The sequence below is a fragment of the Apis mellifera genome, linkage group LG2 (genome assembly GCF_003254395.2).
Source record: "Apis mellifera strain DH4 linkage group LG2, Amel_HAv3.1, whole genome shotgun sequence".
Classification (NCBI taxonomy): Eukaryota; Metazoa; Arthropoda; class Insecta; order Hymenoptera; family Apidae; genus Apis; species Apis mellifera.
Window position 1 is genome coordinate 256,945 of NC_037639.1, and position 17,748 is coordinate 274,692.

General features: G+C 16.6%; 1 protein-coding gene and 1 long non-coding RNA gene across 2 annotated transcripts in view; one reads left to right on the forward strand and one right to left on the reverse strand.

The window, feature by feature from the left end:
* Positions 1-1,594: 1,594 nt before the first annotated feature.
* On the reverse strand, positions 1,595-3,976 carry LOC113219430. Its single transcript, XR_003306565.1, has 3 exons — positions 3,792-3,976; positions 2,529-2,591; positions 1,595-1,883 (listed from the first exon to the last, which is right to left on the reverse strand). It is a non-coding gene; the product is annotated as an uncharacterized LOC113219430 (long non-coding RNA).
* A 2,451-nt stretch (positions 3,977-6,427) lies between these two features.
* LOC409530 (unconventional myosin-Ie) overlaps positions 6,428-17,748 on the forward strand; it is a 42,058-nt gene continuing 30,737 nt past the window's right edge. The window contains exons 1-2 of the mRNA XM_026438976.1: positions 6,428-6,720; positions 16,106-16,231. Of these exons, the coding sequence (XP_026294761.1) occupies positions 16,106-16,231 (126 nt within the window). The 5' untranslated portion in view covers positions 6,428-6,720. The remainder of the gene's footprint in view (positions 6,721-16,105; positions 16,232-17,748) is intronic.

Below are 17,748 nucleotides of genomic sequence, written 5' to 3' on the forward strand. Positions count from 1 at the left end.
ATTCAATATATTTTACTTTTTATTATTTTAGTATTTTTGTTTAACAAGAGTCCAAGATATAAAAATAATAATCATTATATTAATAATATTCCATATTCCTATCTATTAAAATTATTACATTTATAAAATTTATACAATTAATTATCATTTATATTAATGATATAAATATAAATTTGATTCATTGATAAATACATAATTACCTCCAATAATTCATTTTATTTCTATTGGAGATATTATAATTAATATCAATACTGAATTTTGAAAAATTGCTTTTTTCACTTTAACATTATATTATAATTTATTGAAAATAATTAAAATAAATATTGATTGAACTATTTAATTTTAAAATCGACAGAATAAAAATTATTATTTTATGTGTAAAATACTCACAAAAATAATGCAAATATTGATTTATTTTACAAATTTTTATAAATAATTATTAGAGTGATCAAAAGTTTGTACCAATATCATATGCATGAAATATCGAAGATCATATTTCTTGCGCCATCTAACATGAAATAATCTAACTACATGCACAAAATTAAATTACTCAAGAAGTAAAAAAAATTTGTACTACATATTTTATAATTTTTAAAATTGAAAATAGAAATGTACATCATCTTAATAAATTTTCTAAATTTAAGAAAAATTTTTATAATTTTTTTGTAATTTTTTAAAATATATAATCATTAATATTAAGACAATGATATGATTATATATATTATGTTAAATGATTTTTTAAATTTTATTTTAAAAATTCCTTTATGAAAACTCATCCTGATCATGACATTTTATTTAAATATTTTAAATATTCTATTTATTCTAAAAGCTCTTTTATTATTCTTATCTATATAGGAATTAAATATTTTTATGTTTATAAATCTTGTTTATCAAAAAATCTGAAAGATTTTTCCAATTTTCAATTTTTAACAATTTATAAAAATATCAAAGAATATACAAGTAAAAATATATCAATAATAATAAACGAAATTACGTGATTATAAAGTATTAAGGACTTCATTGTTTAGCATGAGTAAGTTTAGAAATAATAAATGATTCATAATTATATTGTTTTGAAAAATAGGAATATTGTGTTAGTAAATTTGGATCAAAGTAGTGAAAGCGAAAGAGCTAAGTGGAACAGCAAAGAAAGAATAAAACATGAAATATACTTTTAAATTCTATCTATCAAAAAATATTTCTTTTTTTGTTTCTATCCAATATAAAAATTAAAAGATTTATCTGATAATGAAAAAAGAATTAGATATTTCTTTTATTCTATTCCATTAAAAGCTGAAATAAACTATGCAACAATTATTAAAATTCAATAGTAGATAATATATTATATATAATATAACAAATGAAGATTAAATATTATTTTGTAATTATATCTTTTATCTATTTATTTAATCTATTTATTTATTTTTTCTAATTTATATTTGTAACAAATTAATTACTGAATTAATAATTAAAAAATAATTTATAATTCATCATTTTAAATGAAATTTATCGATAAAAAAGAAATACATTTCTCTTTAACAGTATTTTTAATAACAAATAAAAAAGTGAAAAAAAAGATAACCAGGAGGATTAATAAAATAATTATTCACTTAATGTAAACCTAAAAAAAATTATAAATGATTTTTGCAATATTAATACATAAAAATGACATCAAAAAAAAGAAGATAAAAAAATTGCAAAAACATATATTCAGTAAAATGTCTTATTTACGAAATTTTACCACTCACATTTCGTTATACGCAATACTAATAGCGGAAAATTACAGAGACTATCGCAATACAACCACTTTTGTGCAGTTTTTTAGTTACAATTAGTAATCAGGAACATACTTCCATAATCTAAGTGAAAAAAATATAGCCAATCTGAAAATGCAACATTATTGTAAAAAACATCATAAAATCATTCATCAACGCATCACGCAAAACTATTTTAAATATCTATTTAAAATATTTTAATATTTTAATTGCAACACTAATATAATATAAAGAATAATATAATAAAGAAAATAAATTCAATTTTAAATAATAAATAGATAAAAAAAAATTATTCAAAAATTCAAATTAAGCTAATTTATAATCATCATGTCTATCGCTTTTATCTTATCCTATTTAACTTGGACAAATGAAATCTTGGTAATGAATGCGATTAAATCCTGAGATAAAAAAATGAATTAGTATAAATATTCGTATCTGACGAACTATTGATTTTATATAATCTTATTATTCTATTTATTATTCTATTTCATATTTTATTTTTTTTATATGTAATAAACTTGAGATTTTAATATTTTACAGAAAAAATTATTAATTTAAATATAATAGAATATATTTATATAATTAGCTAATTAAACTAATAAATAAAATGGAGAAAAAGATAATGTTATTACAAGTATAATAAATATTTACGATCATTATATTACGTAAAATTATATATATATAACTAATTAATTTGAACTTTTCATCTTACAATATGTTCTAGTAACCAAAGAAATTAAAATGCATAATTACCATTAGATGCGAAGAATTTGCATTTAATCAGTCCTGTCAAAAATCATGAAAGCTGAGAAATATCTATAACAAAGAATGAAACATTATAATTTACAAATGTAATAATGAAAATTGAATTTTTAATGAGATGTAATGATAATAAAAGTTAAATAAAAATTTAAAATTTAAAAATTAGAATTTTTTAATGTCTCTATTTTCTAATAGAAGAATAAAAATTTAGATAGAAAAAATGATAATTATTTCTTCAATAATTACTTCGATGAATAATTACCTTATTCTTTTAAGGAAAGCATCGATTTTATTGTATGTTGAAAATGAATATTTAAAATATTTAAAATAAAAATAGAAAACTATTAAATGCATCCATTTATGTTGTATAATCAATGAATAAGCATTTATTTTGATTTTATGTATGTTTATTATAATTAAATTTAATTACAGTTATTATTTAAAAAATATAGAGAAATATTTAATGTATTAGAAATATTCGAAAATTTTTACAAATTATTCTTCAAAAAATTATATTTTTTATAATAATATTCAATAAATAAATCGAACAATGCATATTAGTAAAATAATAGTCAATAAGAAGCAAAGAAATAACTTGAAATAACTATCAAATAATTACGCAATAGATAGGTCATGTATTTGAAACAAAGCATTTAACTGTCATGAGTTTCGATAACAAAATGACAAATCCCGCGATTTCGATGTATCGAATTACAAAGTGAGGAGAGAATATGCTCAATAATTCGATAAATTAGAAATGTCGAACATGGCACGAATGAAAACCATCAATTTCTTGGAAAAACTGAACTATAAGAAACTTTTTCAACCTTGGGTCACAAAAAAAAAAATATAAGTAGATAGAACACATTTATAAAAGATGTACATAAAAATATATGTAAATCGATTATAATGATCGATTTCATTACTTCTATTTTTACATGAATAAAAAGACAAAAGAAAACTTTATAAAAACTATATTTCTATTAAAATAAATAAAATCATTATTTGCATGAAAGTTAAATTATTTTTTTAATTGTGATGATGTGTACAAAAACTATTATATTTTCAAAGCCATCCCACGTTCGAAAAATTAAACGATAATTTGTCATAAAAACATCATAATAAATATAATAGTGATTATACTATAAATATTATAAATATTAATTAAACAAGGCTTAGTAATCTATAATTAAACTTAATAATTGTAATATAATATGTTATCAATAAAAATTTTATATAATTATGCACATTTACCGGTAAAATGAAACATCTATCTGTCACAATGCTTTTCAACTACTAGACTGATGACATGCGCACTATGATGTATACTGATTTGCTTTGTTGGAGTTCTTTAGCAATTTTTTGATTGGTTGAAGTAGTTTCCTAGTTATTTTAACGGCGCGAAAATTGAAGTATAATATAAATTTCTATACATGAAAGTTTTACAAAAATATTCTAATTAAAAATATAATAAAAATAAATTATCATAATTAATTTAATATAAAAATTATTTAAATTAAAAAATTGAAATATTTAAAATAAGAATTGATTAAATTTGAAAAAAATATAATGTAAAATAAAAGTTGATGTAAAATTAAAAAAATATTAAAACGTCATGAAAGAATATATTTTTTAAGAAAAATTAATATTAAAATATTAAATTAAAAAAAGCTGAAAAATAAATAAAAAAAATTATAAAATAGAATACAAATAGCTCTTTGTAAGTAAATTAATCGCAATTTTTTACTCTTATATCATACAAAGGTTATTTCAAAAAATTATTGATCATTTACAATAAAAACTGTACTATAATTCATATATTATATTCATATTATATTCATATATAATAAAATAATAATAACATATATAGCAGTAAATATAAAAATAATTGTATCATAAAAATATAAAAATAAAAAATATGCTAAAATCACAATTATTTTTTTATTAAAACATCATGATACTTAATATTAAAGTTATTTAATTTTTTTATATTTTATGTTTTTTTTTATTTTACCTTTTTTTATGATAAATATATGATGTGTAATTATATTAATTTGTAATATAGATTAAGTAATAGTGATAAAACTTAGTAATATTGATAAAACAAATTGAAAAAGAAAAGTTAAAAAATTAAAAAATTAAATAAAATTCAAAATGAAAAAACTATAAGTATGTTTTAAAAATTAAGATTTTGCATAGGATTGATTCCTATTTTAAATTCTTATACAATCATTTTTATATAATTTATTTTCAGAAATAATTTTAAAAATAATCCGCTCTAATTTCATTTATATATTTTTTGATAAACATTATTAACAATAAATTTTTTTTAATTATGTTCTCTTTAAAATAATATAAAAATGAAATGAATTAACTCTATCTATTTGATAAAAATAAAAAAATTATTCGAATAAATTTTATATAAGAACAAACGATTAATATATGAAGATATATATATTTTATATAAGAATAGATATAACTACATGTAAAAATAAACATGTAGAATAAAAAATAAAATTTTTTTAATATAAAATTTAATTTCCGAAAAAATCAATTTAATTAATCAATTTAATTTAATTAAATTCTTCAAAAAAATATGCTTAGCTGATTAAATAGATATATAAATAAATAGAATAAATATAGATATAATGAGAAAAAGAATAAATAGATATAATGCATACTTAGTTAAAAAGAAATTCTGTATAATTATTGAATAATTATGCCTATTATATTTTAAATTAATTCAATCTATAGAATATTTCAACAACAATGTTAACATGTAGAATAACTAATACTTTTAACTTGATTACATGCTAACTGATGAGAGATATGTATCTAGGTTAAAATTTGCTTTAAAGACTAACCATAAAAGAACCGAGCACGCATGCCAGAACGTGTTGTGGTTACTTTTTTTAACGATCACTCATTGGTGGTTTCGAAAAGAACTCGAATATTTTTGATCTTTGAATTATATATATATATATATTATATTTATATATTAAGGTATCAGTTAATTTTCAAATTAAAGAAATTAAACACAAAAGAATATATTATTTTGTGATATAATTATATGATTCACAATAAATGAATATTTAAAAAAAACTATAAATATAAAATTTTCATCCTAATTTCATTCCATCACATTATCCTAATGTGATTCTTTCATTAATTCAATATTTCATTATTTTAAAAATATTTTTAATCTCTCTAATTATTAATATTTTTATTAAAAATGTTAGAGAAATTATAAAGAACTAATATAACAAAATAATATATGTGTTCGTGAGTGCGCGCGCATACGTGTGTGTGTAAGGCAATGTACTTTGTAGGTGAAAAATATCTTTTAGAATTACTGTATCGTTTTTAGCGCGTTAAGTGCAACAGCGCATAAAAGTGCCACCTGTTACTAACTTTACCGGTACTACACCGTTAGAAATAATATTGATTATAGACTCTCATTTTAGATATTTACATTTTTATTATTAAAACAAATTTTTAATTTTCGTTCATTTTGATTCTTTCGAATACATTTGTAATATATGTATACATATATATATTATAATTTTCTTTCTAAATAACATATTACATTTTTTTATGTTCCATTATATTATTAAAGTTATAATGTAAATAATAAACATAAAGTATGAAAATGTATTTATATGAGTTGTATTTATAATATATATTTATATATATATATCACTTATAATATAAAAATTTAAATATATATAATAAAGTTACTATTGATTTTTTTTATCAAATATCGTTTCATATAACACAAAATAAATCTTTAAGTAAACGGGATATATAAATTGAAAATACAATTTGTAAAGTACATAATGAGACAATTCAACATTCTTGAATGATTACAAACGAAGAGCATGTTCTGAGTAAGTCTGACGTATCACGCTATCATAGCAGTTTCTGCGACAGACGCACTGACTCACCGGTTAGTATTTGTCGAACAGTGATACGATGGAGTTCGTTTCTTGATTTATAAACTTCAAATGTTAAAATCAATTAGTGATAATATATTGTTATTTATGTGTACTGATATAACGTGATATTAGTGATATTAGCTATTATATGTGTATAAGTGATTCTTTCATTACTTTTTGTCATACATATAATTATTATTGAGAAACAATCAGGTGTTTATTAAGACATATTATACTATCAAGACGTGGTAAGTAATCGTGGAAAACTGTTTAATTTTTGCATATCAATACGTAATCAAATAAATTATTTATCAAATAAATTATATATAATATGTGTAATCAAATGAATTATTTATTTCATTTTAATAATTTACACATATATGAAATAAATATAAATATAACTTGATTTTTTTGAATATAGAATTATACATAGAAATTATTAATAATTAATAAGTAATAAAATATTATTATGAAAATATATTTTTTTATTTATTATTATTTATTTAAGATATTAACGGAATAATATAATAAATAATATATGTTATTTCTATTATTTTTTTTTTAATATAAAATAAAATTACATGCACTTGGTAAGCACAAATTTTGAAAACTTAATTTAACTTATAATATATGTAACTCGATATTCCAAATTATTAATTTGTATCAACTATTGAACGAATTTTATTTTTCATTTTATTATATAAAAATTTATAATAGAAAATGTCAAGAAGCACATATTGCAATAATAATAAATAATATTTTAATATCTATTTTGATATCTATTGATATCTAAATTGTGATATCTATTTATTTATTCTAAGTTTAGAATTTGAAAGTTTGAATTTCATTTTGGAGAAGTATTAGAAAGTTATAGATATAAGAAAATTTTCAATACATTTTATTCTATTATAACTATTAGAAAATATTTATCTATATTAATCTATGTTTATCATGATAAGATAAAATCTTGATAAGATTATATATATAATGTATTTTTTCATTAAAATTTTTAATTCAAATTATTTCAAATATTTATCTTATATAATTTTAATATATTTTATCATATATATCTTATTTACAAAATTTTTATAATTAATAAGTATTATATAGAGATATGAATATGTATATATTTTATATATTCCTTATTGGATATACAAATGGTTATTGTACTTTTGAATATATTTTAAAATAAATTAATAAAATAATAAGAAATTATTAATACATTAATGAAAGCAAAGTATTACAAAGTTTTACAAAGATTTTTGATTTAAGACTATTTATATTAAAATAAAATTTCACAAAATTTCACAAAATTCTATATTTTTCAAAATTAATATGTTCTATTATAACACGACTCATCATTTTGTTTTATTATTATTTTGTATGTGGAAAATCTATTATTATTGTTTATATTATTATATAACATAATATATAGTTTATTTCAATAAAATAAATAAAATAAAAATAACTTTCTTATAGATATACAAAATATATAAGATCATATACGTATATCAAATATAGAGTTTATTTTATTCATTAACTTTTATTTAATTTTTAGATTTCAATTTTAATTTCATCAATCATTAGATGATTTGATTTAAAATTATATTACTTATTACTTATTAATTTAAATTTGCTTCATTTTATAAATAATTATAAGATAGTAAATTTATATTTTTACTAATAATAATAATAACAATAAATATATTATATAATAATATAAAATTCTATAATATAAAATAATATACTATATTATAAATATTATAATGTAAAATATAAAATATATTTATATTAACAAAATTATTAGAACTAAAATCACTTTTTACTACTTCTATTATGGCATTGAAGTCTTAAATATAATAGTAGTTAAATAATAGTCGTAAAATAATAATTATATATAGATTTTATAATATATATTTTGATTATAAATAAGTAAGAATTATGAATAAGAATTATGATGTAAATATTTATGATATAATTTATATTATTATATATATAATAAATATACAGTTTTGATAAAACGATTATAAAAATACATGTATGTATATATTCTTAATATTTTTATAAAGATAATTTTTTGTTTATTTAATTTGACTATTTAAATTATATATTTTTAAAAATATTTACAAAAAATGTCATGTTAATATCAAAATATATTTTATATATATTTAATGTAAAAAAATAATAATATTGTTTTTATTGTGATTTAATGTATAAAATATTATATTATATATGATAATTAAAATTAAATATACTATATAATTTTGTTAATGAAAAAAATTCTAATTTTTTATGATATGGATTTTAATTGATATAAATTATTGAATTTCATTTAATTAAAGAATGTCCATCTATTTTATATATATTAAAATAATAATAATAATAAAAATAATAATAATAATTATTATTATTATTATTATCATTAAAAATTAAAATAATTAATAATTTTATAATAAAATACTTAAAAATATATTAAATAAAGATAAATTATGACAATAATTAATATATGATATGATTTGTTAAATGCTGACAAATTATAATATTGAAAACAATTATAATATTGAATAATCGGACATCCGTATTTAATACGATATAATTTATGTTGAAACATTTCGCTACCTTGAACTCAATAAATCCGACGAGAAGAATATATACCTTGAAAGAAATAATTGTCACCATTACTTTATTATATGTCTTCTTATATGTTCGTTCTGTACTACATATTATATTATATATATTATATTATATATATTATATATATTATATTATTATATTATATTATATATTATTTATTTATATTATTATTATACATATTATATTATTTTTTTATAAAAAAAATTAAGTTCTTAAATATTTAGAAAATTTATTTAAATTTTAGATATTTTGAAATTTAATTTATTTTTGTTTCTTTCGAAAGATGTGTAAGATAAATGCTTTATTTTTGTTTTGAAAAAAATATCATAAAAAAAATTATTTATTTAAAGAATTATATTAACAAATATATTTATGTTAAAATGTTAGGATTTCAAGGATTGATATTTTCTTTTGAAGAAATTAAATATTTTTATTACTATGATGTAATAATTGAAATTAAAATAAAATTTAACGATTTTGTATATTATCTTTTTTTACATAATCTTAAATATGAAATAAAAAATAATTTGAAAATAATGAAACGAGATAGACAAGGTACAAATTAATAAAATTTAGACAAAGTACTTAAACTAATATCTATCTAATTTAATTATTGATATTGTTTATTAACATTTTTATTTTTATTATAAAATTTATTATTTTATTAAAAATAAATGATTTTTTTAGTTTTCGATACATTTCTAGAAATCTACAATTGTTTGAATCTTAATTAATAAATATTTATTATAGTTTGAATATCAATCAATTATTATAGAATAAATTATAAATTCCATATTTGTTCCATTCCATATGTACATAAATTTATCATTTTGTTATTAATTCTGTTTAAAAAATCGTAATTGTTAATTATGAAAGATTATTATAAAAATATATAAATTATATTATTTATATAATTTATATTATTTATAGAAAGAATAGTATAATATATAATAATAGTATAATGAAGTATGAAATTGAAAGGAAAATTAAAATTATTTTGATCTATAATGCTACTGTAAAAATAAAAACTTTATACAAATAATCTAATTTCACATAAAAATTCTAAAAAAAAATCGTCAATATCTCTTTTGAAATAATGTTTTTTTTTAATATTTTTTTTATTATCATAAATAATATACAAAGCAATATATATTAATAAAATAGAATCTATAATGATAAATCAAATTCGACAATTCTAAAAATATATAATATATAATACGATGGAGTTTTCAGAAATATTAAAACAAAAATTACTTTTTTTGGAATAACTAAAATTGGTATTTTGTATTCATTGTATTTTAAATCGTAAATTTAACATGATAATTAACATGTAGTTTTTAAATTTGAATTCAATACATGATTATATAGATTATTGAATCTTTATTTTGTTGCATCCATTTATTAATTTGTTACATAAATAAGTCAATTTTGTAGATAAAAATATAAACTGTTATATAAATAAGTCAAATTTATAATAACGTATTTGTAAATAAAAATGTGATTAATTAATTTTCTTCTATATTAAGAAAAAATTTTAAATGAATATGCATATACAATTTGAAAATTTTATCGCGAAATATAATAATAAATTATGAAAAATAAAATTTATTTTTAAAATAATGAAATAATTCTAATTTTTATTGAGATTATAATTTATTAATATAATCGATATTTTTTTATAGAATGATATGTATTTACTAATATAATGATATTATATAATATGATATTTAATAAAAGAAAAACGAAGATAAACTTTTAATATAATTTAGAATCAATTCTTCTCTAGAATCAATATATGTTCTTATTTTGATGTAACACAGCAATGGCTTCCTATTCTTTAGTTTCATTAGCTTTTAGTAAATAAGTGTTCCTGTGACATACAATTGAATAATATAAAATAGTCATTATTAGTAACTTTAATTAATTAATGTTTATTTTTAAGACATATACAGATTAATTTTAAGACTACTATATAATTTTCTAAAAAATCTTTAATCTGAATTAATTTAAATTACAAATAGTTTAATACAATTTTTCTTATTTTATTATATTTACTATATTTTATATAGATTATTTTTTCATATTAAATTATTTTGGATTATTTTGTCTTTTGTTTTAAAAATTGTATTTATGTTAGAATTAATATAAATAAAGGAGAAAAGGAGAAAGGATGTATCTGAATTTTAAATTTAGGAAAAGAAATGTATGATTAATAGATGAAATTCTTCTTCATTGTGAAAAAGATATTAAATTACCAAAGAAAATTAAATTTTTGAGAAATTTTAGAAAATTTAGAGTTTAGAAAAGAATATGATAATAAAATAGCTTTTTCAGTGATATTATAGTTTGATATGATATATTATTAAAATGAGAATTAAATCTTTCATTTAATTTATTTAAAAAAAATAAATAAATTAAAAAAAATTATAATTAAATAATTAAAATTAAATAAAATTAATTATATAAGATTAGAATAGATTTTAATTATTTTTTATTATTTATTAAAAATAATAGAATTTAAAAATAAATTAACTAAACAAGAAATTCTGTTTGTATATATAATATATGATTTTTATTATTAATATTACAAAAAAAAGAAAAAAATAGAAAATCATAAAACCTAAATAAATAAATTAAATAAATTTAATTTCTAAATAGAAATTAAATTAAATAGATTTAATTTCTAAATTAAATTAAATATCTTTTTCAGTATGTAAAATACATGTAAAACATTTAATGATTGAGTTTTCAATCTTACCAATAATCAATAAAAAAATTATAATTATTACCATCAGAAAATATAGGTTAGAAAAGAAGGTCACTTCGAAGATTGAATGATTTCTTGCCATTCATCTTTTATTCCATTTAAAATATTGTAAACACTAACATATATGTAAATTTCACGTCCATTAAGGAATGAATAGCGAAAAAAAACTAAGGAGGATAACCCTAACTGTGACGTAAGGGATGGAATCATCACATTTGATGATTCAATTTGAATTCTATTAATATTCTCTCATTTTTTTTTTTTTAATTTAAAAATATTATACCATAGATTTCATAGATAATTTTTCTGATTTAGTAAAAATCTTTTCAAATACAAAATTGATTTTAGTTTTAAAATTTAAAATTAAATATATATTTCTTTTTTTTTTTTTCATTGTTTCTTATTGAATTTATATGAAGCTGAAAAATATGCGATTGTCTTAATACAATGAAAATGCGTTTCACATAACAATAAATTGTACCTTTAATTATGATATTATTTATGAATATTGGAATATTGTTTGTCATCGTATAAAATACTCTCATAGCACTGAATTTTATAACATTGAAATATTACATAAAAATTTTTATTGTTATGATGTGATATGAACGTGATTTTGTCATGATATTGTCATCATAAAAATGAAAAATTTGTCACGATTGAATTTTGTATCATAATTTTCAATATTTCGCAATTAAATTTAACTCAAATTTTATTTGTTAATTTTATTTTTATTTTTCTTCAATATTATCAAAAGTTTGTGATAAAAATTATAAAATATTATCATAATCATAATCATGAAACATCTATCTATCATAACATTATAGAAAATTCTACAACGTAAGAGATAAGTTCTATGCTATATAAAACCAAGAACGCAAAAAGTTAGAATTAAATAAGTAGTTTTTTTTTTAAATAATGTGCATTTTATTTTATTTTAAAACAAGAAGAATGTAAAATTTTTTTTTATATGTATAGAATAACTTAAAGTAAACACTAATTAAAACTATAATCTAATCACTATTAGAATATATCTTATATTATTTTATTAAACAGAGTTTTATTTTTATATTTTCCAAATTTTCTTTAATATAAAGAATCATATGAGGACAGCGCAATTTATATTAAGAGAATTTATATTCCATTAAATCATATGAAAAAAATTATAGGGATTTAAATCTTTATTTTTAATTTAAAATTATTTAAAAATTAAACAAAATTTCAATCAATTTTTATAAAAATTATCTTTGCAACAAAATTTTTTCTCCGTAATTATTAATGATTAAAAGATTATTAATTATGCAGTTTATATTATAATTATATCGTTATAGTTATTGTTATAATTTAATAAATTTTTCTTCAATAAAGCTTTCAATTTTTATAATATTAAAAATAGATGATAAATTCAAATGCTCTTTATGCTTTGTATATACATATATATATATATATATATATATATATATATATTTTATTATACATATAATAATATTCTAATAATATTTAATAAAAAAAATATATATAATATATATTTTATTTATTTTATAATATTTTTTAATATTAATTTATTCTTCAAGTTTTCCAACAATGTCACCTTTCTCCAAAATAAGATAACTAAATAGAAAATACGTCATTATAATTCATACATATTTTATTAAAATGTTTTTATTCATTTTGAAGACTGAAAAAACAATCAGTTATGATATTATTATTAAAATGTATGCAAATATTCAACTAATGCATATATAAACAGAAAGTATATTATATAAGATATTTTGTGCCAAATTATATAGCATATATTATATATTATAAGAACGAACTGAATATTTATTATTATCATATTATATAATAAATTTTACTTATCATACATTTATGATTATATCAATATTTTTTATTACATATACATTTATTTTTATATAATATAAATAATAAATTTTTTTATTGTACGTTTTTATTGTACTTATGTTGTAGAAATAATTTTTTATTAAATTTAATTTTATCAATTTTATTAAATTTGTATTTACTCACTACTGTTTCTATAATCATATCTAAAATATATAACAAGTGAATTGATTAAAAAAATATTTCCTTAAAGATTTTAATAAATTTGAAATATCTCAAGTCCTAATAATCCTAATAGCGAGTTTGGATATTTTCTCTTCAATAAATCTTTTAAGTTTATATTTATTATATATTATTTAAATTTCATACAGTGTATATTATGATATACTATTGTAATATGATATCATATGCAACAATATATTTATCATTATATCATATCGTTATTGCATATTCGTATCAAAATAAGAAATATAAAATATTTTATGATACATCAATCAATAATATAGAAACTAGAAAACGGAAAAAAATGCGATATTTTTTATTTCTATCTAAATTAGTATTTCTATCTTTATTAGTTTAATATCATATAAATTCTTTGATGTGAGAAACAAAGAATTAGCAAATTATAAATCGATAATTTATTATAGAATTTTGTTCGAGGAACAAAATAATTTTTAAATCAATCAAGTAATTCTTTAAATAGAAATAAAATAGAAATTAATAGAAAAAAAATACAAAATTCATTAATATCTCTTTTACTTCTTATTATTGAATAATGTTAAAAAACATGTTAAAAAACATTTCTTTAATCGGTTTTTGTTATTTTATATTATTATTATATTTTTAATTATGTTATTTTATATTAGCTAATATAAATTTGATGATTAAATAAAAATCAATTTTTTTTATCATTATTAATCTTTTTCGTTAATTTTAATATTTATTATTTTTTTTAATATAATTATTTTATACAATTATTTTAATATAATTTTAATATATAATATTCTTATTAAGAATTAAATATTTTATATTTAAAAAAATATTTATTTATAAAATGATCATAAATTATTTTCAAGTTACAGTTCTTCTGTAAGATGATGATTAATCTGAAACTATTCATAAACATATATGTATATTCATATACTTTTATATATTCATTTATATAAACGAAATTCTATTAATTCTATTAATCATCTATCATATTTTATTTAATAAATGCTATAATATAACGATGATCCGATATGTTATAAATATAAACTTGAAAATATTTGTTTTAACTATATTTAAATTGTATTAATTCATTAACATTCAAAAAAATAGTTTTTATTTATTTAGTAATTCTATTCAATCCATATTATATATAATATTTTTAGATAAAATACATACTTTCAATTGTGAAGAAACCTTTAACATATATAAGGTTGCACGTGTCACAAGCAACAATACTGTGCTCTATCACTTGTCTTCCACATTTGTCCTTAATATTCGAATCATTGAATCGATAACTCAAACAATAGTGACATAATTTATTTTTTCTATCTGTTTAGAATAAATATAATTTTAATATGTTATTGTCACAACTATATTAATAACCATTGATAATTTAGTCAATTTAATAATTAGTTTCATACACATATACATATATTCTGATTTGTGTTCTTTGAAAAAAATTTCTCCACATCACATTATCAAGATATTTCCAAAATATTATCATTATCATTAAATATAAATAATATAACCATAATATAAAATTATTTCTATTTGTATATTTGTAATAATGTAAATATTTATATATTTGTAAAGAGGTAGAAAAAAAATAACAAATGAAAGAAAAAGAATTGAAAAATTAAGATTCAAAATTATTAAAAATGAAATAATATTAATGTAACAATAAAATCTTTTTATTTTTTTCTCAATTTTTTAAAATTAATCGAATAATAATAACTTTTTTCTTTAATTGATTTTAATTAAAAGTAAAAAACTAAAAATAAACAAATTATATTAATATTATTTCATTATTATTAGTATTGCTTCACAATCTAATATATTATAAAAAATGAATTTTTCACAATAATACCATTTGATTTTATTTTTGTTGATTTTATAATTGTAAAATATTTTATTGTCATATTGTGTTTAAATAAATTTCCCCACATCTTTATTATTATATTATTAAAACATTAAGCATAATCCTTAAGAAACAGAAGAAATTATTTTTGTCCGATTTTTCAAAGCGAATGTAATGCAAATATAATTATTATGGAATATTTTTTTTTCGTTAAATGTGTGATTTTATTAATATTAGTAGAATATTTTTATAATATCCATTAAATTTGAAAAGCAAATAAAACTTAAAAACAAATGATTAATATACTAAAATATTTTTGTTTCAGATGTATCATTGGCAAAGTCAAAATGTTAAGGTTTCTGGAGTGGATGATATGGTTTTGCTCCCGAAAATTACCGAAGATGCTATTACTGAAAATCTTCAAAAAAGATATATGGATGATTACATATTTGTATCCTTAGATAATTTTTACAATTAATAGCAATAATTTTAAGTATTATTAATTATTTATTATTAATTATTATTTATCATTTTTTGAAAGATGATCAAAAAGAAAACTTAGATTTAAAAATTATTACATTTTTTATAAAATGTTTTTTCTTTTAATTATATGAAATATAAAAATGAGCTGAAAAAAAATATCTAAAAAAGTAAAAAAAAAATATTATATTATTAAATATTTATTTTTTGAAAATTATTTTTGAAAATTATAAAATATGACGTTTTTCAATTTTACATATCAATATTCAATAATTTTATATTTTTATATCAATCGAATGAGTATCAATTTCAGTTATAGGAAAATAAAGAAAGATCAATTAAGAATATCAATTAGTTTTTCATGTCATACAATTACTAATGTTGTATGCATATAAAAGGAGGATGTTATTTGTAAGATTGATTCTATGCAAAATAATACAAGGTGTGAGTACAATATTTAAAATGTTCCTTGTTTTCCTATATGTTTTTTCTTATGTAAAAATGTTAGCAATTTTTTTTCATTATACTATTATTTTATACTTTTCTACATTTATATTATCAGTTCAAATTTTAAGATCATTTTTTTATGTATAGTAACAATTTTAAGCATTTGTTTCTAATTATTATATTATAAATGGAATATTTTATTTATTAATGAAATCTTTTAATTATCATTATGATTTTTAAAATATTTTTTTAGAATTTAATTTTAAATCTTTATTTCTTTAAAAATTATAAAAAATCTTGTTTCATTTGTAATGATTAAAAATAAGGATTAGAAAACATTAATTGTACTTATATACTATTGATATGATTGTAGATATAATATCATTTATATCATTTACATTAATGAACGTTATTAGTTATACTAAAGAAAATATTGATCAGGATTATTGTAGGTTTTTTGATAAGGAAAACAAAAAACATTTTATAATTTTTGTCCACACTTTGTGTAGAGAATGTTGCAATGTTGATATTATGACGTCATTTTCAATATTTATATAACCTTAGTCTTAATTATTGAAGCATTGATATAGATATTAATAACTTTCAATATTGACGAACGATTTTTGCTGCGCAATAATTTTTTTTTTTTATTTTCAAAAAAAATTATTTTCAAAGAAACAATCATAGCAATATCATGTGGTCGTTTTTATCTAAAAAAATTGTTTTTATCTAAAATATTAACAATTATTAAGTAAAAAAGGATATTAACTGTTATCGATTTTACATATCATGTGAGCACATATTATTGCGATAATTGTAATAATGAAAATAACAGTATTGATGTTGATATATATATATATATATATATATATATATATATATATATATATATATATATATTATTGACACACATAAAATATTATGTAAAAAATTTTAATTAATTAAATAATATTTGAGATATTGCAATCTAATATCATTAAAAAAAATATTAGTTTTTATATTTTATAAAAGCAATTAAATTTTATGTATATGGAATAATGA